The sequence below is a fragment of the Saimiri boliviensis genome, chromosome 1 (assembly GCF_048565385.1).
Source record: "Saimiri boliviensis isolate mSaiBol1 chromosome 1, mSaiBol1.pri, whole genome shotgun sequence".
Taxonomy (NCBI): domain Eukaryota; kingdom Metazoa; phylum Chordata; class Mammalia; order Primates; family Cebidae; genus Saimiri; species Saimiri boliviensis.
In genome coordinates this window covers 38,573,279-38,595,689 of record NC_133449.1, presented here as the reverse complement: position 1 = coordinate 38,595,689, position 22,411 = coordinate 38,573,279, and the positions used below count along the sequence as shown (strand labels likewise).

Below are 22,411 nucleotides of genomic sequence, written 5' to 3'. Positions count from 1 at the left end.
CAGCTGTCAACTTAATTCATTAATTCTTTTTTTTTTTTTTTTCTGAGACGGAGTTTCGCTCTTGTTACCCAGGCTGGAGTGCAATGGCGTGATCTCAGCTCACCGCAACCTCCGCCTCCTGGGTTCAGGCAATTCTCCTGCCTCAGCCTCCTGAGTAGCTGGTATTACAGGCATGCACCACCATGCCCAGCTAATTTTTTGTGTTTTTCTAGTAGAGACGGGGTTTCACCATGTTGACCAGGATGGTCTCGATCTCTCGACCTCGTGATCCACCCACCTTGGCCTCCCAAAGTGCTGGGATTACAGGCGTGAGCCACCGCGCCCGGTCCATTAATTCTTAAGCTGTCCAGAGAACAGAGCACGAGGATAAGTCAAGACATTCTTTGTAGAACTTCATGAATGTTCATATAGTTAAAATTATAAGATAGGTAATTTATGCTAAATTAGAAACATTCTTAGATTGAGTGACAAGCTAAGCAAGCAGTAGCAAACAAAAAAATTGTGAGGAAAAACATTAAAGTAAAAACTTTGGTAAAAAAAATTTTTTTCTGTGAATTGGCAGAACCTCCCATATAAAACATATGACAGCCTTGGCAACATAGCAAGACCGTGACCCTACAAAAAATGAAAAAAAGTAGCCGGCATGGTGGTGCATGCCAGTGGTTCTTGCTTCTTGGGATGCTGAAGTGGGGGGATCATGTGAGCCCGGGAGGTCAAGGCTACAGTAAGCCATGATTACACCACTGCACTCCAGTTTGGGCAACAGAGCAAGGCCCTGTTGCCCCCCCAAAAATTTTTAATTTAAAAGAAAACATACGGCAAAATTACCTGTTCCACCTTTAGCATCCTTCCAATAGCATGTTTGAAAACCCCAACTTAATTCTTAATATAGTCATGGTACTTCATAAGTGTATTAATAAATGTGTATTTTATTCTTTTTTTCATTTGTTAGATTATGTCTAAGCATTTGGACAGCCCCCCAGCCATTCCTCCTAGGCAACCCACATCAAAAGCCTATTCACCACGATATTCAATGTCAGACCGGACCTCTGTATCAGATCCTCCTGAAAGCCCTCCCTTATTACCACCACGAGAACCTGTGAGGACACCTGATGTTTTCTCAAGCTCACCACTACATCTCCAACCTCCCCCTTTGGGCAAAAAAAGTGACCATGGCAACGCCTTCTTCCCCAATAGCCCCTCCCCCTTTACACCACCTCCTCCTCAAACACCTTCTCCTCACGGCACAAGAAGGCATCTGCCATCACCACCACTGACACAAGAAGTGGACCTTCATTCCATTGCTGGGCCGCCTGTTCCTCCACGACAAAGCACTTCTCAACACATCCCTAAACTCCCTCCAAAAACTTATAAAAGGGAGCACACACACCCATCCATGCACAGAGATGGACCACCACTGTTGGAGAATGCCCATTCTTCCTGAGTTCCTCTGTACTGGGATGTATATTTTCCTAGCCCCAAATCCATTGCTGGCAATGGATGCACTGAATGTGCCAGCACTGAGGAGTTAAAATGAGAACTCCAAACACTAACGACTTTTCTTCAAGATGCAGTATAAGACAATGAATTTTAACCTAGATGTAATTATAAAGTGGAAATTGTATTCCAGTTTAGAATATGGAAAGACTGACCTAGAGGAATTGGACAACTGATTGCACCTGAAAATCAAGTAAAGGGACTTTTTCTGGCCAATAGGCTGGAGTCCTCTTTTTGTGAAGTGATCTTTATCATGAAAGGGATGGAAAACAGTCTGGTGTCCAGCAGGCCCACCTGATGACAGTTTTTGTAATTCAAATTATGCACTTTTAAAAAAAACTTAAACAGGGATCTTAATATCTTCCTTTGTTTTCCTTTGCTTTACTCTTCTACTTTAGAATATTTTCTTAAAAATCACTCAAAGGACTGTGAGGAAAGGCTGTGGTACCTGACCTTGTTGAAATCAAGGCCCGGCACTGTACTACAGTCCTGTTTACAGATTATTACAGTGAACTGAATGGGTACCGAGGCTTCACCAAAGAGGTACTTTTTTGTTGTTGTTGTTTTAGGAATAATTATATCAATTTTAAGAGCATTCCCCGTCACCTGTCTCCACACACCCAAACAAAATGTGGTGGTGTTGCCTTCAAAAAAGAGAAGTTGTGTGTCATTAACATGACAGAGGAACTTAAAAAAAAACTGTCAAGTATTCTATTTGCATTTAGGAGACTGTTAATCTATGCTAGATTGTCGTTTTCCCTCCTTCTCCCACAAAAGTTTACTGGTAATCCATGTCATGGCTCAAATTATCCCTCTAACCATACCATGGAAATGCAGGCACCCAATGTGAAAAGGAGCACTTGCTGGGCATCACTGACACCGTTCATGTTTTACTAATAGTTGAGTAATCAGCATCTCTAGAATTATCTTGCATTGCCTAAATCATATGTATATAGTGAATGTTATATAATATACCTGGCAGGTCTGTTTTAATTTAATTGAATAAAGATACAAATACTTTGTTTGGCTGGCATATATTAAATTATTATATGAAGAAAATGGTTGATTCTTATTTCTTTTAGTTGAAAAACACACAAAAACACTAAACATAAAAGCACGTATTGTGGTACGCCTTGGTTTCTAGTTCTGGATATATGTCTTAATCCTAAAGAATGATCTAAAGTCATAGTTTGGCATATAGAAAGATATTTGGTTAGAATAGGATGGGTACCTTTTAAGCAGAACTTTGTAAGTTTTAAGTTCCTAAGCAACATGTATACAGTTTGCTAAGGTTTATATAGAACATTCTACCTTGCTTGAGGTTTTCTGCTTTATCAAATCTATTCATAATAGAACATCTACCTGCATCATCACTATCATAATATGGATTATTCATAAAGTGTATGTACTGTTCTGAGTCTAACAAACACTGTGACTGAAATGCATGCACCTTGTTGAAGAGAAAACATTTTATTAATCTCCACTATAATGTCTGTGAAATGTGCAGTATTCCATCCTTAGAGTTAAGTGGTTCATCAGCGTCTGCATGTATCCTCTGATGAATGAAACATTTCCACAATTCTGTTCATCACACCATTAGAGACATTTTTAGGAGTGCTGCAACATGGTGGGAACTTAGTACTTTAGTAATTTCCTATATTTATTAAAGCGTAAAATATACATCATGATAGTACAGATGTAGTCCTTTAAGACCAGAAGGTATGTTAACTGCACCATCATTAAAAAATCTATCCTGTCATATTTTCTTATTTATTAGAGTTGAATCCTTTTTGTTCAATATCTATACCATTCCTTGATGGTAGCCATTTTTCTCTTTATAAAATATTTCTTCTTTGAAAAGTGTCCTAAAAAATTAATTTCATATCCCTTCTTGGATGCAAAGTGTCCGTAAGACCATCCACTCAACAGTATTTATCTAAGCCAACTTACTAGTGCTGCTACAGCTAATCATGATACACAGTCCAGAATCTCCCAGGACTTTTTACCGCGCCAGCCTCGTTGTCCCTAGGATTTCCCTTTTTATGTCTCATGGATTACTTGTCTCTGTAATTGCCCCAGGCCCATTTCAAATGAGAACCTGATAAAAGTCACATTGGACCCCACTCAATATGTCTTTGGCTAATGAGTTAGCCTTCAATAAGGTGATAACCCCTTTTCACTCTGTCTGTAAGGAGGAAAAATTCAAATTTGGAGTTCTAATCTTATTTCTCCCAAAGGGAACTATTCTACCCCATGGTTCTAGGAGACCACTTCACTGTGCAACAGCTTTATATGCATTGTGGATAGAGGATATTTTTATTCCGAACTGTGACATTTGGGTAAAAATATTTTCTGCAGTGGTAATTGATAAGAAAAATTCCAGTTGGATGCCCTTAGGTGGAGGTGAGGAAACGGTACCCTCACCTTCTTCTCAGTATGAAACATTAACTAGTTGACAAATTTATCTTTGTAACAAAAATATACTTAATGAGGGACCAGAAATGCCAGAGAAGATAAATGCATCATTACAAAATTCTGCTTTTCAATCCTGGACATTACAGGGGGGTAAATGCAGCATGACTTTTTGTTAAACACATTTTAAAATGTGGAACATTTCTTTTAGAAATAAAAATATTTCAAGGCTGACTTGACTTAGTGGGCTGATAATCAATATAAATAAAGAGAAGCTTTTCCCATCTACATACTTTTTAAAGCAGGAACAGATAAGAAATATGTGCTTCTAAATTTATTGAAAAACAGGTTATTTACTCTTCCCAGTCCTCCAAATGTATTTTAAGACTATACATCATCAGGAAGTATACAAACTGAGATTTTGCTTATTTAAAGGTTGTTGGGTATCAAGTTATGTTTAGCAGGTTACTATTCTCTAACAACTCAAGGATGCTTTAACGGATCTGAATTTAACAAAGAGCATACCACACTAACACTACAATCAACAACAGTCCAGTGAACAATTACTATGTCAGCTGGAGGCTATATTATGATTCTAAATTCTTAAAGGTTTTTTTTTTCCTCCTCCATAAATTAAAAATTACCTTATGTAAACCAAAAATTTGTTGGTATTTATGGTCATGATCTTAATTCCCAAGTTTAGCTTACTTTAATCTTGTACTTCATTGTTTTTTAATATGACAAATTCAGATTTTTAAGTGGCTCAGCAAAATAAATGGAGGAGGAGTGTCCCAATTAGTGTTGTACATACTGAGGAAAACCTTTTTGTTCCTTCAGATTTAGAAACAATTTAACCATTTATTTCATGGTATTCTGCTGCTGTGAGTAGGTTGACTTATTCTTTTAACATACATTGTATGACGGACTACACAAGCATAGGTCCTGTTGTATTCCACATTAATCTTTACCAGTAAATAAACATCACAAGGTAAATACTGGTTTGGCAGAAAGAATTATGCAGTAAAATTATTTATAAGGGAACATGATGATTTTATTCAATATTTTTATTCTTTGAAACATCTCATTACTAACTTATAAAATTATTTCATAATCCCTTATACATGAGCCAATGAAGTATTTTTTGAGCTCTTCTTAAGCATGAAGTCTATATTATAAATCTAAACAACAAAAGCACTTGTAACTTGTTTAGTAAATTCCATGCCTTATTTTCCATTTTTGACACCGTAAAGTGCATTTTCTGTCGACTGTGAGCAAATTTCCCTTTTGCCTTTAATGAAAATAGTGCATTAAGTAGCCAATTGCTGCAGAATTATAAAGCAAGTTAGCTAACGGTGGGTCACATTGGACTACCACTCAAAGAAACAAGATATATAACAGATGGAAGGTACATGTGGTGTGGCTTAGGGAGAGCGCACCTGTGCCAGATGCATGCCACTTTCAGTAGCTGCCAAATGTGCCTTTAATTAAGAACATCTCTAATTTTTTTCTTCAGATCAAGTCAGCATTTGGGGGCGGGATTAGGGCAGGGGACTTTGGGGTGCAAATATCTGGTGAAACCACCAGAGAATTTGTCAAAGTGACATGTATAATTTTAGTTGAGACGTGTTTGTGTATATATGTGTATTTGCCTTTGTTTAGTAGCACAGTTATTTACTAAAATTAATTGTCAAAAAAAATTGCTCTGTCGGTCTTACTTTGATGTAAGAACAAAGTGTGGTCTATACATCTAATATGGCCTTTGTACCTAACCATGTTCATAGGTAATCTTTGTACTCTGTGTGCAGCAGTATTTGGTTTGCATTTAAAGTGAAAATAACGGCTGTTATTTTTCCGGCATTACTAAGATAAACCGAAAAATAATAAAGAAAAATGCCTTACATAGCCCACAAGTGTATTATTTTTGCATGTATTTATTTTAGAGAGCAGTATTTTTTTAAATCATTAGTGATTCCCATTTAGCTCATACTTGCCATATAGAAATATTTTGCATTTTATCAAGGTCTTACTTTGGAGGCACTTTTTCCTCTATCAAGTTAGTTATTAAAGGATAAAAGAAGTTTCATATTTCCCTCTGTGTCAGATTTTCTCATTGTAGTGAGTGGGAGGCCCTTGGGATGAAAATTAGTAACTTAAAGTGATCTTGGGTGTCACCTGGATGAAGTTTCAGAATGCTAAGGCATTTGTATTCCATAAAAGAAGTTTTGAGATAAAACCACAGCTCCCTGACAGGCAGCTTTTGCTGAGATCTGCTGGAATGAGGCAGCCTGACAGTAATGCTTTTTAGGCTTGCAATGAAAATATGAGCTTAAGGTTGTAACTAAAGAATAATGCAAATGTACTGTCATTCAGTGGGAACTATAGAATGTAAAAATTAATGAATCCTTAGAGAGCCAAACCCCTGATTTAAAAATAAAGGTAGATGAGGCCTGAAGAAGTGAGATGACTTAGCTAACATCATGTAGTAGTGAATCTGACCACTGATTCAGCTTTGATCCCTGGTAATTTGGAGGACTGCTTTCAGGAATACCTAAAATTAACTGGTGATTTTTACCCCCTGGTTTAAAGACATGATGTCACTGATTTATACAGATTCATTTGGTAGACCACTGTGAAATCCAAGCATGAATTATCGAGTATATTCTAGGAATTTAATAGCTATAGGAAAATAACGTTCTTACTAGTTCAACTTTCTGAATTTTTCTCTTGAAATGTCACTTATTTTGAGCTTTAACCAAGTGATTTACTTTTTAACTCATTTTAATCCTGTTAGGTCATTGCAGACCTGTCATATGGTACAGGCCATGGTTAAGCCTGCCTTTTTTGCTGACAGACACACATAGTGTCCAGAGGGAAGGAGGGCTTTGATATAAAGTACAATTCCAAAAAGGCAGTTTATCCATTCTAACATTTCAGGACTCTTGATTCTTACTGGAGACAAGAAAAACGATAGCCTACTTAAAAGCTAATTTCTCTTCCTCAGTAACTCATGAAGAAAAGGAAGAATCAACTTGATAGAAACAAGCAGGTGCTTTGGAATTATGTCTGTGTTCACCTTCTGGTTCCATGACCTATTACATGAGTGACTTTGGAGAAGTTAATGTTTCACATCAATACAAGGAGGTTAACAGATCTACTATTTTAGTCTATTATGAGGTTTAAAGGTAATATGTATAAAGCACATGCCTTTCACAGAGTAGGTGCTTAGTAAATGCTAACTAAACTTACAAGGGATGCATTGTCAAAGTTTACTTTTAGCTATGTTTTAAGAGGTTGGTTGCTTATCCTGAAGCCCTCATAATTTGATTCTTTACAATCTGACTTCCTTTGCTGTTTCTCATCACTTAAATTGGTTCTGAGTGACCTTAGGTTATAAGCATTTGGTAAGGGCCCATCTGACTATTCAGCATTCAACAAATATTTATTCTTCCAGGTACAATTCTGATATTAGGAATATGGCAATAAACAAAACAGGCAAAAGTACATGTCATCATGGGGTTTATAATCTAGTGAGGAGATGCAGACAAAAAGTAGTAAGCATAATAAGTATATTATACATTCAAATGTTTTCACTTATGAACAAAAAATGATAGGTAATTGGGAACGGGGGGTCCAGGGGAGGTGAATTTAAAATGGAATGGTCAGAAGCCTGCCTCCTAAGAGATGGCATTAATAGACTTGGAAGAGGTGAGGGAACAAGAGGTGAGGGAACTGCACATATCTGGGAGAAGACTATGTCAAGTCACAGGGAACAGCCAGTGAAAAGCCCAGAGGCAGAAGCGTACTTGGTATATCTGAGGAATAGTGACGCTGCTTGTATCTGGAGAAGAATAAATGTGGGCAGAATAGAAGGAGATTCCATCAGAGGTTTGATAGAACCCAGCTCACTTAAGGCTTTAAAAGCCTTTGTAATGACTTTGACTTCTTAGTGACAGAGCAACCAGTGACAAGATCTGATTTACATTTTAACAGGATCACTCTGGCTGCCCTGTTGAGAATAAAATAGTAGGAATAGGGAGACTAACCCAATACAAAAGTGGCTTGGACCAGGATGATGGCAGTGGAGGTGTTAAGAAGAGGTCAGCCAATATGCTGATGGACTGAATGTGAGGTGTAAGAAAAACAGAATTGTTAAAGATGATGTCAAGGTTTTGGCCAGAGCAACTAGAAGGATAAAGTTACCACTAACTGGGGTGGGGAAGATACGGTTGAAGCAGGCTTGGACACATTAAGTTCAATGAATATGTTAGACGTCTTAAGAGATGTCAAGGAGGGAGTCAAAGATGTTAGTCTGGCGTTTTGGAGACTAGACTAAGCTAAGGATATTAAATTGGGAGTCACTTTCATAAAGATATTAAAGCCTGGATAAGACCACAAAGGAAGTGAGTATAGGCTAGAAAAAGAGGAGCTCTAAGCAAAAGGAGAGCTGTGGGGCACTCTAACATTAAAAGACCGGGGGACAGGCCAGGCCTGGTAGCACCATCTACTCTGGAGCCCAAGGCAAGAGGATCACTTAAGCCCAGGAGTTTGAGGTTCCAGTGAGCTATGATTATTCCTGTAGAGTAGCCACTGCACTCTAGCCTGGGCAACACAGAGGTCCTGTCAGAAAGAGGGAAAAAGGAAAGGAAGAAAAGTGGGGAGTGGAGATGGGGAATCAGCAAGTACACCAAGAAGAAACTGCCAGTGAAGAAAAATTTGAAAACCAGGAGTATGTCATGTCTTTGAGTCCTAGTAAAGATAGGAGGACGTGATCAGCCTGTCAGATGCTACTTGAAAGAGTAAAATGACTGAGAAGGAACCATTTGTTGGACAGTATGGAAGTCACTGGTGATCTTGATACAAGCAGTTCAGAGTAGTGGTGTGGGCCAAAGCCCGGGCCTAGTTTAATAAAGAATGGAAGGGAAGCAGAAAACTGGGGCATAGCTAGAACTGTCAAGAGAAGATTTCTTTTGCTTTAAAGATGGGAGAAATAAGAGCATGTTCGTATGCTGAAGGGTTTGTCCCAGTTTAAAAGAAAAATGTGATGAGAAGAGATGGAAGCACAGATGGTATCTACCAACATCTTTACAGTAGATCCTACTATTAATATCTTCAGATAGATAGGCTTACATACATGAGAACAAAAGCCAACGCATTCAGCTTTCTTGATAAGAATTAAGAGCATTTACTGTTATTATGTATCTGAAGGGAATGAGGCACGAAGAAATAAAAATCTGTTTTGTAGATAAGAAATTGTGATGACTTATTCAAGATTATGTACTAAGCTCCTGGAAAACAACAACAGATTTTAAAGTTAACTTGGTTTGGGGATAAAAAGTTTGATTATTTTGAACATCTGACAATCTCCAACAAAAATATTTTTAGCATTGACTAAATTCATCCCTTTATGTTCTATATTTAAAACTCAGCTATAGTGTCACACATCAATTTCTATTTTTTTCCCTTAAAATATACAGGTCTCCATCAGTTTTCTCAACCTTCTTGTAATCCATCTCCCTTTTTGAAAAACTGTACCTCTCCTTTCCTTTCCTCCCAACCCACCCCTACCAGGTGAGACTCACTGGCCCATATACTATAAATATCAGACTGCTCAGATGCTGTGAGTGCTGCCCTTACACCTTCAAATGAACTTTAAGGACAAAAGAATCCCAACCATACCAAAAGCATTACGGTTCTAGACACAGGAAGAAAGTTATTAATGGTGATGTTTCAAGAAAAAGTTTAATCTGAAACTAATTTTATGATACAACTTAATGCAGAAAGATCTGTCATGTTTCTAAGTGCATGCAATTAGTTTTCTGGAATATACAGTAAATTTTACCAGTTTATAAAGAGTAATGATCATGTGCAGACGTACATTCTTAAATCAGAATCTTACTGTGTGTGATAGTAAAGGTCACAGATAATCGTGAATACAAAAATATTCACTGGTTTTCAATGATTTGTTTTTTGTATCTCAAGATAATCAGTTCTTTACTCTGTTTTAAAATCCAGTCTATGAATAGAATCTGAATGCTGAAACTTACATACTAGATCATACTATGTATTGACCTAATAGATGGTATCGCTAAAATTTCAGTGGGACAGTGACTCGCAGGACTACATTAAAATGCAGATTCCTTTGAAAAACTATCAAGTCCTATGCTTACAACCTAGGTGACAAAAAAACCTATAAACCAAACCCCCATGACATACAATTTACCTATATAACAACCCTGCACATGTACCCTGAACCTAAAAGTTTAAAAATGCAGATTCCTGGACCCTACCTCCAGATATTCTAATACAGTAGGACTGAAATGGTGCCCAGGAATCTGCATTTTTACAAGTGCCCTCATGGAGGTGATGTATTAGTTCAGACTTAAAGGCAGTGAGGAAATGAGAAACGAGGTGCTATAGAAAACACTGTTCAAAGGGTTTCCCTGATGTTCTGGTATCAATTCCCAGACTAAACTATTTGTTATAGGATGAAATAGCCCACTGGGGAGAACCCTGGAGTCTGGTCCACAAATCCTTGGTTCTCAAAGGCTCCAATTCTGTAGTCAGAGAAGCAGGACAGTCCTTGCTTGGGCCTATATATACTGATCTCAGAAGGCTATGGAAAGGGCCTACTGTAACTCCTAGCCTGTGCAAAATATCTACGTCATCTTTTGGTAGAATGCTTCTTTCTGATTATCAACCCAAATACTTCTCAAAGACATCTGTGGTCTCCTATGTACAGTGGACTTCTCCAGAGGGCTGGAGGTCACAGATGTAGTGGTCGTTGTCAAGTTCTTTTCCACACTGCTCCATCCATGCATTACTTGATGTGATGCAACATAGTGTCTGGTGGCCCACACCTGTAATCCCAGCCCTTTGGGAGGCTGAGGTGTGAGAAGGCTATAGAGCCCAGGAGTTTGAGACCGGCCTGGGCAAGATAGTGAGACCCTGTCTCCACAAAATTTTTAAATCAGTCAAGTGTAGTGGTGCACACCCGTAGACCTAGCTACTCAGGAGGCTGAGGCAGGAGGATTGCTTGAGGAGTTCGAGGCTGCAGTGAGCTATGACCTTTCTTTTTTTAATTGATGAGGTGTTTTCTAATGCTAGATGCTGTGAAAGTGACAGTGGTGCCTTTAACTGCTTCTAAAGGCAACTATATTTTATTTCCTTCATGACTGATATTTTTTCTTTAAAAAAAAGGCAGGGAGGTAGAGGGATAACTGAAGCTGTCAAATTAAGAGTAAAAATTATTTTCTGTAGCTCTCTATTTATTAAAGCACCACCATCAATGTTGGCATCAACTACTTATTGAGTACCTACTATGTAGTCTTCAAGAGGTTAAAAGGAATTTAAAAATATATGGCAAATATATATATTATACATACATACATATAACATATATATGGCATAGTTCCTGCCCTTGAGGGGACTCACATTCTTACTAGGAAGATACAACAAACACATAAAAAGGTAAGTTACACCACAAGAAATCACAAAAAGATGAAGAGACCTAAACTGGGTCTTAAGATCGGCAGAGAGGAAGGAACTAGAGAAAAGGCATAATGCAAGAGTGAGCCTGGGCAAGGTGCATGAAAGACTGGGAAACAGTAAAAACCCAGTTTACTTGAGGTAAGTCAGTTCACCTAGAACTTTGAAAAGTATCAGATGGTAGTCAGCAAGAAAACCTAGAAACTTACTGGAGAGAGCAAGCCTTGGATGTCAAATGGAGAAGTTTGGAATTTCACTGTAAACCAGTAAAAACAGAAGAGTTTCACATAAAGCAATATTTGGGAATATTGTGTTAGAGACGTGCAGGACAGATGGGAACAAAGAGTGCTTGCACGCAGTTAGAAATGGGATCTAATTAAACTTAAGAGCCCTGCACAGCAAAAGAAGCTATCAATAGAGTGAACCGGCAACTAACAGAATGGGGAAAAAATTTTGCAATCTACCTATCTGACAAAGGGCTAATATCCAGAATCTATGGAAAACTTAAATTTAAGAAAAGAAACCATCAAAAAGTGGGCAAAGGATATGAACAGACACTTTTCAAAAGAAGACATTTATGCAGCCAACAAACACGAAAAACTCATCATCACTGGTCATTAGAAAAACACAAATCAAAACCACATTGAGATACCATCTCATACCAGTTAGAATGGCAATCATTAAAAAATCTGGCCTGGCGCGGTGGCTCAAGCCTGTAATCCCAGCACTTTGGGAGGCCGAGGCGGGTGGATCACGAGGTCGAGACATCGAGACCATCCTGGTCAACATGGTGAAACCCCATCTCTACTAAAAGTGCAAAAAAAATTAGCTGGGCATGGTGGCACGTGCCTGTAATCCCAGCTACTCAGGAGGCTGAGGCAGGAGAATTGCCTGAGCCCAGGAGGCGGAGGTTGTGGTGAGCCGAGATCGCGCCATTGCACTCCAGCCTGGGCAACAAGAGCGAAACTCCGCCTCAAAAAAAAAAAAAAAAAAAAAAAAATCTGGAGATCACACCTGTAATCCCAGCACTTTGGGAAGCCGAGGTGGACAGATCACGAGGTCAAGAGATCAAGATCACCCTGGCCAACATAGGGAAACCCCGTCTCTACTAAAATATAAAAAATTAGCTGGGCGTGGTGGCACGCGTCTGTTGTCCCAGCTACTCGGGATGCTGAGGCAGGAGAATTGCTTGAACCCAGGAGGTGGAGGTTGCAGTGAGCAGAGGTCGTGCCACTGCACTCCAGCCTGGCACCTGGCGACAGAACGAGACTGTCTCAAAAAAAAAAAAAAAAAAAAAAAAAAAAAAAATCTGGGGACAACAGATGCTGGAGAGGATGTGGAAAAATAGGAACACTTTTACACTGTTGGTGGGAGTATAAATTAATTCAACCATTGTGGAAGACAGTGTGGTGATTCCTCAAGTATCTAGAAACAGAAATACCATTTGACCCAGCAATCCCATTACTGGGTATATACCCAAAGGATTATAAATCATTCTATTATAAAGACACATGCACACACGTTTATTGCAGCACTGTCCACAACAGCAAAGACTTGGAACCAACCCAAATGCCCATCAGTGATAGACTGGATAAAGAAAATGTGGCACATATATACCATGGAATACTATGCAGCCATTTAAAAAAATGAGTTCATGTCCTTTGCAGGGACATGGATAAAACTGGAAACCATCATTCTCAGCAAACTGAAAAAAGAATAGGAAACCAAACACCGCATGTTCTCACTCATAAGTGGGTGTTGAACAATGAGAACACATGGACACAGGGAGGGGAACATCACACACCAGCGCCAGCGGGTGGGGGCTAGGGGAGGAGTAGCAGGGGGTGGGGGGACTGGGAAGGGATAGCATTAGGAGAAATACCTAATGTAGATGACCGGGCAATGGATGCAGCAAACCACCACCATGGCACGTGTCTACCTATGTAACAAAGCTGCACAATCTGCACATGTACCCTAGAACTTACAAGTATAATAATTTTTTTAAAAAAGAAAGCTACAGAAAATCCAGGTGTCAAATGATTGGGACCACCTGGGGAGTAAGTACAGCATTAATTATTTCTAGTTTCATAAGCTAGTTTCATAAAATACAACTCAATTATTTTGGAGTTACACTACAGATGTAACATCAAGATTTTTCATAGGATGCTACCAAAATAAAATTGGTGAGGTATGTGATAGTTTTTCAACCTTTCTAGTAACTGATCAATTTTAGTGATAAACAGAAGATGAAAGAGAAAGGAATTTATTGTGTTTACATTTTATTTAATAGGTTGTGACTTCTGTAGTATTTCACTTTCCATGTCCAGTCAATTTGGCATTGTGCTTTCAAGCACTGCTGGCCTGATAATAGAGAAAAATCTAATTTCAAATGAATTCATTAACTTCAGGGAAATGAAAATCTTGGCTTAAACTTAAATATTGCAAACTCCAAAAACTTGGCAGTGATCCTTTTATGTGTTCCAGACAATTACTGTTCCAAATGCACTAGGTTAAGTTCCTAATTTGTCATCAAACAGAAGAAAACTTGCAACACTTAGAAGTGAACTTTTGCCTGTTTTATCAACAAATGCATCAGTAGAGGAACAGCTTCTGAAGACACCAGTTTGAGTAACAAGACTTTGAATGAACATAACTCAAATACCCCTAATTTACTATAGGGAACTGCCTGCGAGTAAAGACAAATTGTTTAAACCTTATTTTTTTTTTCTATTATAAATCTGATATTTGGGGCATATCAAGGATGCTCACCATGTTGGACATATACATGTGGAAACAGCACATTTTATCACCCCAGAGCCAGGCAGACCTGTTGCAATTTGATTCCTCTATCTGAGCTGTTAGCTTTATTTACAAAATAGGAAAACAGTCAAGTACTGCAATCCTGAATTTTCACTTTGACCTGGTGTTTGTAGCAACTGCTGTGTGTGAGCCACTGAAGTTTTGGTGTTATTGCCACCTTCTTTACAGGCTGCAAAGTCTTTCTAAAGGATGTGGCTAAATCACTGCTTTTTTCCTAGTCCATCAGGTCATGAGTGTGTGTGACACTCAAGATCACTAGTGGATCTTGAATACTGAGTACTCAACAAAACAGAGTCTGCACTGTTTCCATCCTCAGCACAACCCACACAAGGGAAAATGTTTGCCTTCCTCTCTCCCCAGTTTCTACAGAAATCCTTGTTCCCTTTACTGATTTCCATAACCACAGAACAAGTTTGTAGATCAATGTGTTTTTAAGCTTTGAACTTTCTGAATCATGGTTTCAGCACAAATTCTCCGTAACTCGGATTTGTAGCATATAAAATACAGTTTGTTAACTAATCCTTTGCCTTAAGAGATGTTAGATATGGCCTTAGGGTTTTTGGAAGACATGAAGCCAGACATAACTAGACCCTAACATAATGTATATTAGTCTAAGAACACTGGATGAATTAATAAGCTAAATGCCTAGGAAGCATAAAATTCACATCCATGTTAAATAGGAACATTCTTAATATTATACTCGGGGAATGACTTCAAGGTAGAAGTTTTCATTCTTACAAACGTTTATTTTCCTTCAAATTTATTGTGTTTTTCTGTAATGATGTGAAAAGTCTTCATTTCCCTTTTCCCCAATGGTGAGGTTCAAAAAGCCAGATCTTAACCAGAAACTAATCTTCATCTCTTCAATGTCTTGTATGTTGATTTAGTTTCATATGTATTTATATTAGTTTTCCTCAGGGATTTATACAACAAGATATATGTGTATATATATATATATATATATATATTTTTTTTTTTCCTACACAGATATATACAAGCTTTTTATCCTCATCTTACCACTTGACAATACAACTTTAAGTATGTTTTACACAGCTGTTCCTTGGTCAAGGTCATTTGCAAGAGCAAGTCGGTTTCTGAAGAAATCTTGTTTGGTGGGTGAAGGATCCATTGAGAGATTCTCATTAGTTTTTTCCCTGTATTCTGATCCACTGGACCTAAAATCTCAGCACACAGATAAAGTACAGGTTGATTTGGTTTTAATTGTTTTCAAATATTTTATCTATCCCAATTGTTTTGCATTTGTAAAACAGTTGCTTCCTAGATCTGGAATACTTTTTACACCCCTGAGTTTCATGACTTAGGATATGTGTATCTAAGATTTGCATTGAACATAAAGAGAGTATCTTTCTAATGCTTTATGGGGACAATTGTGACAACTGTATATGTCAGTGTAAGATACTGTGTAATAATATCATAATAGGGGAACAAAAGCTCAGAAAATTCAAGTAATCCTGTTTTTGATTCAGTGAAGTAACAACTCCACAAATTACCAAGGCCCTTAAATTAAAATGATGGGATTCATGGTTCTCAACCAAGGTTACCAAGAACCTTCACTGAATTTGGTATTACATTACAAACTCTTGCTTTTGCTTGTTTTCATTTTTAAATCAAAGATTTATTGAAGCCAACCACACATGTATGCTACATTTGGTAGAATGCAGAAATTCGTACAGTAGTCAGATTGCAGAGATACTATAATCTCAACCACCACAAAAGAGACCAAAGCCAATCAATAGTCAACAACTCAAATCAGTCCATTTGAGTCCCCAGTCGAGGGTGCATTCTTCCTTTATCTTGGGTAAGCCACTTGGGTAATCCATTCCAGCTCTGTACCTTCTCCAGTTTTCTCATGTCAGAAGTCCCTGGAGGGAGGAGGCTTTCTGGAAATAATCTCTGATAAGCTAAAATGGGGCCCTTTGGCTAGCTTGAACTCTAACCTAGAATGGTAAAACTAGTCCAGACACTCAGAACCAATATCAAAAAACCTCATGCAGGGTATATGAAAGTGATGTTAGACATGAAGTTCTTTGTCCAAAGTTCCTATACAACTGACCAAGTTCTCCATCTGCTGAGGCTGTCAGGTACACTTCCACTGTCCACCAAAGAAGGGTCCAGGGCCTCTGAGTCCTTGCACTATCATTGGTTTGCTACTGTTGAGTCCTCACTCTTGTAATTAGATAAGTTAATCATGACTATCATTTACTAAATTAATGGGCAGAATTCAAACATCTCTTTACATTATTCAAGGAAAGAAGTTGGATCCACAAAGACTAAAAACCCTAATGTCTGGAAAACCTAATGACTGACTAGGTATTTTCACTTTGCACCCTGATAATCAATATCACAGATGAAGCCATAGCCACCTGCCATGCTTTCTACTTCGGGTTTGTAAGGAGCACTTTTCCACTACATCCCAGTGCAGAGGAAAAACTATTCTCTCTCTCAACTCCAGTACATCCGGGTACTCATCAAGCAAGATCTCTGAGTGGGATGAGGTTCTCTTCCTTTTCAGGAACCCCCCCGAGTTCTCCCTTGAAAGAGCTTCCACATGGCCCACCCTAAAACTCCAGGCCTTCTCTCGTCTTTCACAGATTCCCCCTACCTCCAGTTCAAATCATCCCTGATTAGTGCAGTTGTACCCCAAATTTAGGAAGATGTATTTTTGACCATTTTATTCTCTCCCTATGTCTTCCAATATTCAGAAGACAAGGAATGCCTACAGTTTTGGGGGCAGGAAGTAGGGGGCAGGATTTGAATTGGGCTGCTATTTCTTCTTGTTCCCCACAGGACAATTTCTTATCAGAAAGTCATTAGTCAAAACTTGAAATCTTCGCCTGGTATTTCCCCTCTTGGCTACATCTGGTCTCTCCAAAACCCAATATGCCACACTTTGATGGTTCCAACATGCAACTGTTTAGTGTTTACCTGAAAATAGGAAAGCTTTGATGTCACCACCAGCCCCAAGGACCACAGAAATCTTCACCAGTTGCGTTCCCATTTCTGAAACAAATGCCAAAATCGCCCTGTCTAGTTTTCAAAGTCCACAAACTCAGCTTAATTTTTTTTAACTGCTCTTCTCACAAATTGTACCTTCCCTGTCTCCAGTGTCTGAATTTCTCTGCATTTCTTGATATTAATTAAACAGCTAAATTGCTCATCCTTTTCAAAATCCAGCATTCTACTATAGCCATGACTAAAAGCTCATTTTCATCCTTGTAAAGATCATTTTAACTGACCTCTTTATAATGCTTACGTGTATATAGCCACCCGGACTCTTCCAAAGGTGTGACTGTTAGGCTCTGAGGTAGTGCATACCTAAATTACTAGGAAATAACCTGTAGAATCAAGGAGAAAAAGCCAGCAGATCTGCTTTTATTACCTTTCTCTATGAAACAGAAATGGCGTTTGAGCTCCTGGAGCCATGGCGGCTGACTGCAGGGCATATCTGAGCAGACATTAAAGGAACAGGTAGGCAAACACTTGCTAGGGAAGGGCACAATGGCTGCCAGGACATACTGACACATAACCATCCAAGTATTTGATGTGAAGAGGATAAGACAACAGACCTGTTGCTAACTTTCCTTTCACTCAAGGGTGACAAAGAAAATAGCAAATTGAATAGGTCAGACAAGGTCTAGATTTGCTATCAATAAACTTGGAAAGCTTGTTTGGAGCTGGGGATGGGAGTAGTTGAATCCAGTGCTGCAAAAACCTCTGACTTAAGAAGGCTTGGTTCTCTGATCAGAAAGACTGTCTTCCTTGAAAGCTTTAGGAGACATGCATCTGTCTCAAGAAGTAAAGGGCAAGGAAACACACATCCTGTCAGCCAGTCAGCCAGCCCTGGTAATCAAAGCAACAGCCTTGTGTGGTTCCACCTTTATTTCCACTCAGACAACCCTTCAGATTTTAAATACAAAGGACAGCACCATTACCATGGAGGTAATCTGATGGATGCAGGAGGGACTGATCTATGAGACAGGACAAGAGGACTAAGGGAATCCACTGGCCATTTACAAGGAGAATCCCAAACAGCTGCAAGAGGACTGACAGCAATTAACCAACATGAGTTTGGAGAGCCCATAGCAAATGAGCATTTATTTAATGTATATTAGTTGAGTGCCTACTATGTGCTATGTATTACACCTCATATCAATAGTTAGGTTACCCTTACATTGATCTGTAAGCTCCTAATGGGCAGGAATTATTTCTCTTATATCTTTTGTGCTGGACAGACCTAGTATATTGAAGACCCTTAATTGAATGGTTGATTTCGGCTTATTGAGAAACATGTGTAATCAAGGTTAAGTAATCTAAAATGTTTACCCCTTCAACTATCCCCTTTAAAGTTATATAGGAAATGAAATGGAGAATGAGAAAGAACCCCAAACTGAGTAAGAGTGGGAGAGGGACTTGAAATGAGCTTTAAGGAGACAGAGAATAGGTGAGATCAAGTTATCAATGGATTCTTTAGCAGCCCTGCTTTCTATTACATGGTCTGTTGAACAGCTGAAGCTGGGCATATACAAAAACTGCTGGGAAGACACCAAAATAAGACAATTCACTGAGATGAAATGATTACATTCGGGGCCCTGTAGAAGTACTCTCTCTGTGTATGATTAAGAAAATAGATGGTGATGGGATTGGTGGAGGGAGGGTGATGATAAGGAAGGAGACACTCTGACGCGTGTAAATTTTAAAGCGCTAAAGAGGAAGTGGATGAGCAAGGAAGTAGAATTAATCACTTGGAAGCCATATTCTTTATCTTCTACTCCCCTGAAATTTGAGGATAAAAGAGAGTACCATCTACATGCCCTATTCCTAAGCTGTCTCACGTGATCCTCTTCCCCACTGCCACATCTGCCATCGACAATACTCGTTAAGTGGTGCAAGGTGTATATATTAAGGTGACATGTAATTTGCCCCATACTTCACAATTATCTAGGTTTAAGTCTTTGACAGCCTCTGTATAGATCTTTCTAGAAAGGGACAGTTTGTCTTCCATCCTGCTTAAAGGCAGGGGAATAAGTTCCAGTCTAGCATCAGCCTACCATAGTAAGTCTGTTCCCTCTAAGAATACTCATTTAAAATGTTTAAAATCATTTAACATTTCCAAACTTTAAGATATGTAGCCTTTATTCTGATCAATTCTGGGTACCCTTCAGGGACATGTGACCTTGTATCTCCCCAGCACAAATGTGCCTGAGATGGAAACAATCAGAAGGTCATTCTTTTCCCCAAATATTGTGGGCATTTTTCAGGATTTTTTTAATGATGTCAACTTGACTCTCCCTTTTGAATCCTTGTGGGTATGAGCCTTCGGCCCTCCCAGCCTCAGAGGGAAGAGAACCCTTTCTCAGGTTTTCTGTTGCATCTGGCTCCATGCCTAGCTTCATCCCGAAGCAGCATTCTGGGTGTGTGGGGCCACCAGCCAAACAAGCCCCTATGGAACAAAAAGTGTATCAGTGTAGACAGGAATGAGCCTCCAGAGGGCTGTGGGGGAGGAAGGCAGTGAGCCCCAGACATGACACAAGTGGCTTTGCTGGCACTGGCCCATGTGAACCTGTGAGGCCAGGCTCTGCAATGGTTCCAGTACTCAGGATTGGCCACTTCTTAAATTCCCAGGGCTTGCTGCCAGCCTGACCTCCTGACATGCAAGAGGAGAATGGGCTGAATGTCTCTTCTGGTTCCTTCCTATGCCTGTCCACAGGCCCGACTTCAGAGTGCAAGTTCCTGTGTAATGGCTGGGACTATGTCTTTCATGATTCCTATACAAGTGTCTTGCATAGTGCATGCATATAAGATTGAATGCTTAATTGATGAGAAGAATGGTGTGTTCTCATCTGAGTTAAAAGCCACTGCCCTTCCTGTGCTACACTGGGGCCTCCCTGACCTTCCTCTCTACTTTATAATGGAGCAGACTTTCCATCGTACTCACATGAAAACACTCAGAAAATGCTACTTAAGCTGCCTCTTCAACCCATGCAAAGTCTCAAGAGTGCCCACTGCAGCACCCCAAGCACCTGATGGTACTGATGACCCTAGGCCAGATCTAAAAAGCCAGGAAAGCCTGCCAGATGGTCATCTGTGTGGCTCCACCTTTACTTCCACTCAGACAACACTTCAGATTTTAAAAGGGACAGCACCAGTATTGGTGGCAGCAATGTGATTGATGCAGGAGGGACTGATCTATAAGAAAGAACAAGACGACTAAGGGAATCCCAAACAGCCCCAAGAGGACTGATAGCAACTAACCAACATGAACTTGGAGAGCCCATAGCAAGTCCTCTACATTATACCAAGGTCTGTGGGGAGTTACAAAAAGATAAAACCTGGTCTTCTACATGCTAGGGCTTTAAAACTGTTAAGTCCCAAAGCCTCATTAATTTCTTGTTTCAGATGATAAAAAGATGTGATTACCCAGATTGAACTACAACAAAGACAAACTACGGATAAAGTAAATCCCCACACTAGAAAGGACGCTGGTGATTTCTTAAACAATCTCCCATTTGGTGCAGGGATCACTTTCATAGCATCCCTGACCAGAGACCTCTCATGAACCCATTTCCTCATGACGTAGCCAGCTCCAGTTCCAGGAAGATGCATTTTTAGGAAATTCTTCCTCTTAGCCACTGCTCCTAGTTCTGCCCTCTGAATCCAGAGAGGACAAATATACTCCCTCTGCCTCATGTCACTGGCAAAACATTTTCTTACATCTCTGACAAATAGCAATTTGTAAAGGGACCAGTGGTGGATCTATTGCTCATTGCTTTCCAACAGACAGCACCCAGTTATTATAAATGACAGTGGGCAAAAAGTGGCTGTTTTGGGAATACTTTGGTTAAAAAAAAAAAAAAAAAAGGCTCAAGTTGTACCCTTAGGATTTTGGAGTCCTTAGAAGGATTCAGGAGTCTGGCTGGACACGGTGGCTCACACCTGTAATCCCAACACTTTAGGAGGCCAAGGCAGGTGAATCACTTGAGGTCAGGAGTTCAAGACCACCCTGGCCAACATGGTAAAATCCCATCTCTGCAAAAAATACAAAAACAAAACAAAACAAAAGTAGCCAGGAGTGGTGGCAGGTGCCTGTAATCCCAGCTACTCAGGAGGCTGGGGCAGGAGACTAGCCTGAACCCAGGAGGCAGAGGCCGCAGTGAGCTGCGGTTGTGCCATTGCACTCCAGCCTGGGCAGCAGAGCAAGACTCCATCTCAAGAAGGATTCAAGAGTCTAAATCCCAAAGGTGGACTGGAGACGTATCTGTTTCCAGGTTCTCCCACCCCTGTAAACTTGACAGATGTTGGCGCTGGGTCAAGTTAGATCTATGATTCTAGAAAGAGAAATTCAATTCTTAACCCTTCAAACCCTGAGTAAGGTGGGTTGAGGATCCAGCAACGGCATGCAAGCACGCACTGGGTTCCTCGGCAAAACTGAGAGGGAATGCTGGGCTCTGGCTAAGTGTAGACCTGTTGCTCTTTCTTCCTCTTCCCCCTTCTCCAGTAACAACAGGTACCACTAATCTTAGTACCACCCTCCCCACAGGAGAACAATTACAATTAGACAAACCAGCAAAAACAAAGTCCTCACTCCGGGGCTGCCCCCAATTCCTCCATTAAGACCACAATCTAAATCCACCAGTGACCTCAACCTTCAAGGAAAAGGTGATTTCCCTGTGCTTCCTCACTCAGCAGCAGCTCTCCAAAGGCAGCAATAATGCCTCTGTTTAACTTTCCCACCCACTAAAATATGAAGACTTGTTATTTAAAACTGACTGCAAGAGCATCCTCCACCAAGAGTAACTAAGCAGCAGGGAAAATCTTTCTAGGGGAGAGGGAAGGAGGTCTGAGCCAGTGGAGACTGAAACAGCAGTCTCTCAGGCAGGCAGTGGCTGGACTGACAAATCCCTCTATGGTCAAATCCTAATGCTCACCCATCTCTTCCTTATATTTTATGCTGGGCTTTGGCCACTGCCTCCCAGATTGTAAGACAGTGCTGACCAAAATGCTTGGTGGGTGATGTTTTATACAACAATGATGACTTAGAATCTCAGAAGGACCACAGGAGGAAAATGCCTTGTTTTTCCTCCTAAGGAATACGGAAACTACATTAAAGTGATTTCTAACTAGGGCCACGCCAAATCCACTCATTCAGGGAAAGCACTAACAGAAGTCCCAATAAACA

General features: G+C 39.7%; 2 protein-coding genes across 6 annotated transcripts in view; one reads left to right on the top strand and one right to left on the bottom strand.

Annotated features, from left to right (window-relative positions):
* SOS1 (SOS Ras/Rac guanine nucleotide exchange factor 1) overlaps positions 1 to 4,231 on the top strand; it is a 134,094-nt gene extending 129,863 nt beyond the window's left edge. For all 3 annotated transcript variants that reach the window (XM_074396201.1, XM_039475304.2, XM_039475303.2), the window contains one exon: positions 953 to 4,231. In XM_074396201.1, coding sequence (XP_074252302.1) covers positions 953 to 1,444 — 492 coding nt within the window. In that variant the 3' untranslated portion in view covers positions 1,445 to 4,231. The remainder of the gene's footprint in view (positions 1 to 952) is intronic.
* ARHGEF33 (Rho guanine nucleotide exchange factor 33) overlaps positions 1 to 22,411 on the bottom strand; it is a 141,903-nt gene that overhangs the window by 30,687 nt on the left and 88,805 nt on the right. The window contains exons 19-20 of one of the 3 annotated variants that reach the window (XM_074396260.1): positions 17,161 to 17,235; positions 15,297 to 15,396 (exon numbers count right to left, since the gene is read on the bottom strand). In XM_074396260.1, the coding sequence (XP_074252361.1) occupies positions 17,184 to 17,235 (52 nt within the window). In that variant the 3' untranslated portion in view covers positions 15,297 to 15,396; positions 17,161 to 17,183. Of the gene's footprint in view, positions 1 to 12,680; positions 15,397 to 17,160; positions 17,236 to 22,411 lie in introns of those variants that run through there. The other 2 variants (XM_074396251.1, XM_039462414.2) reach the window with 2 other exon arrangements.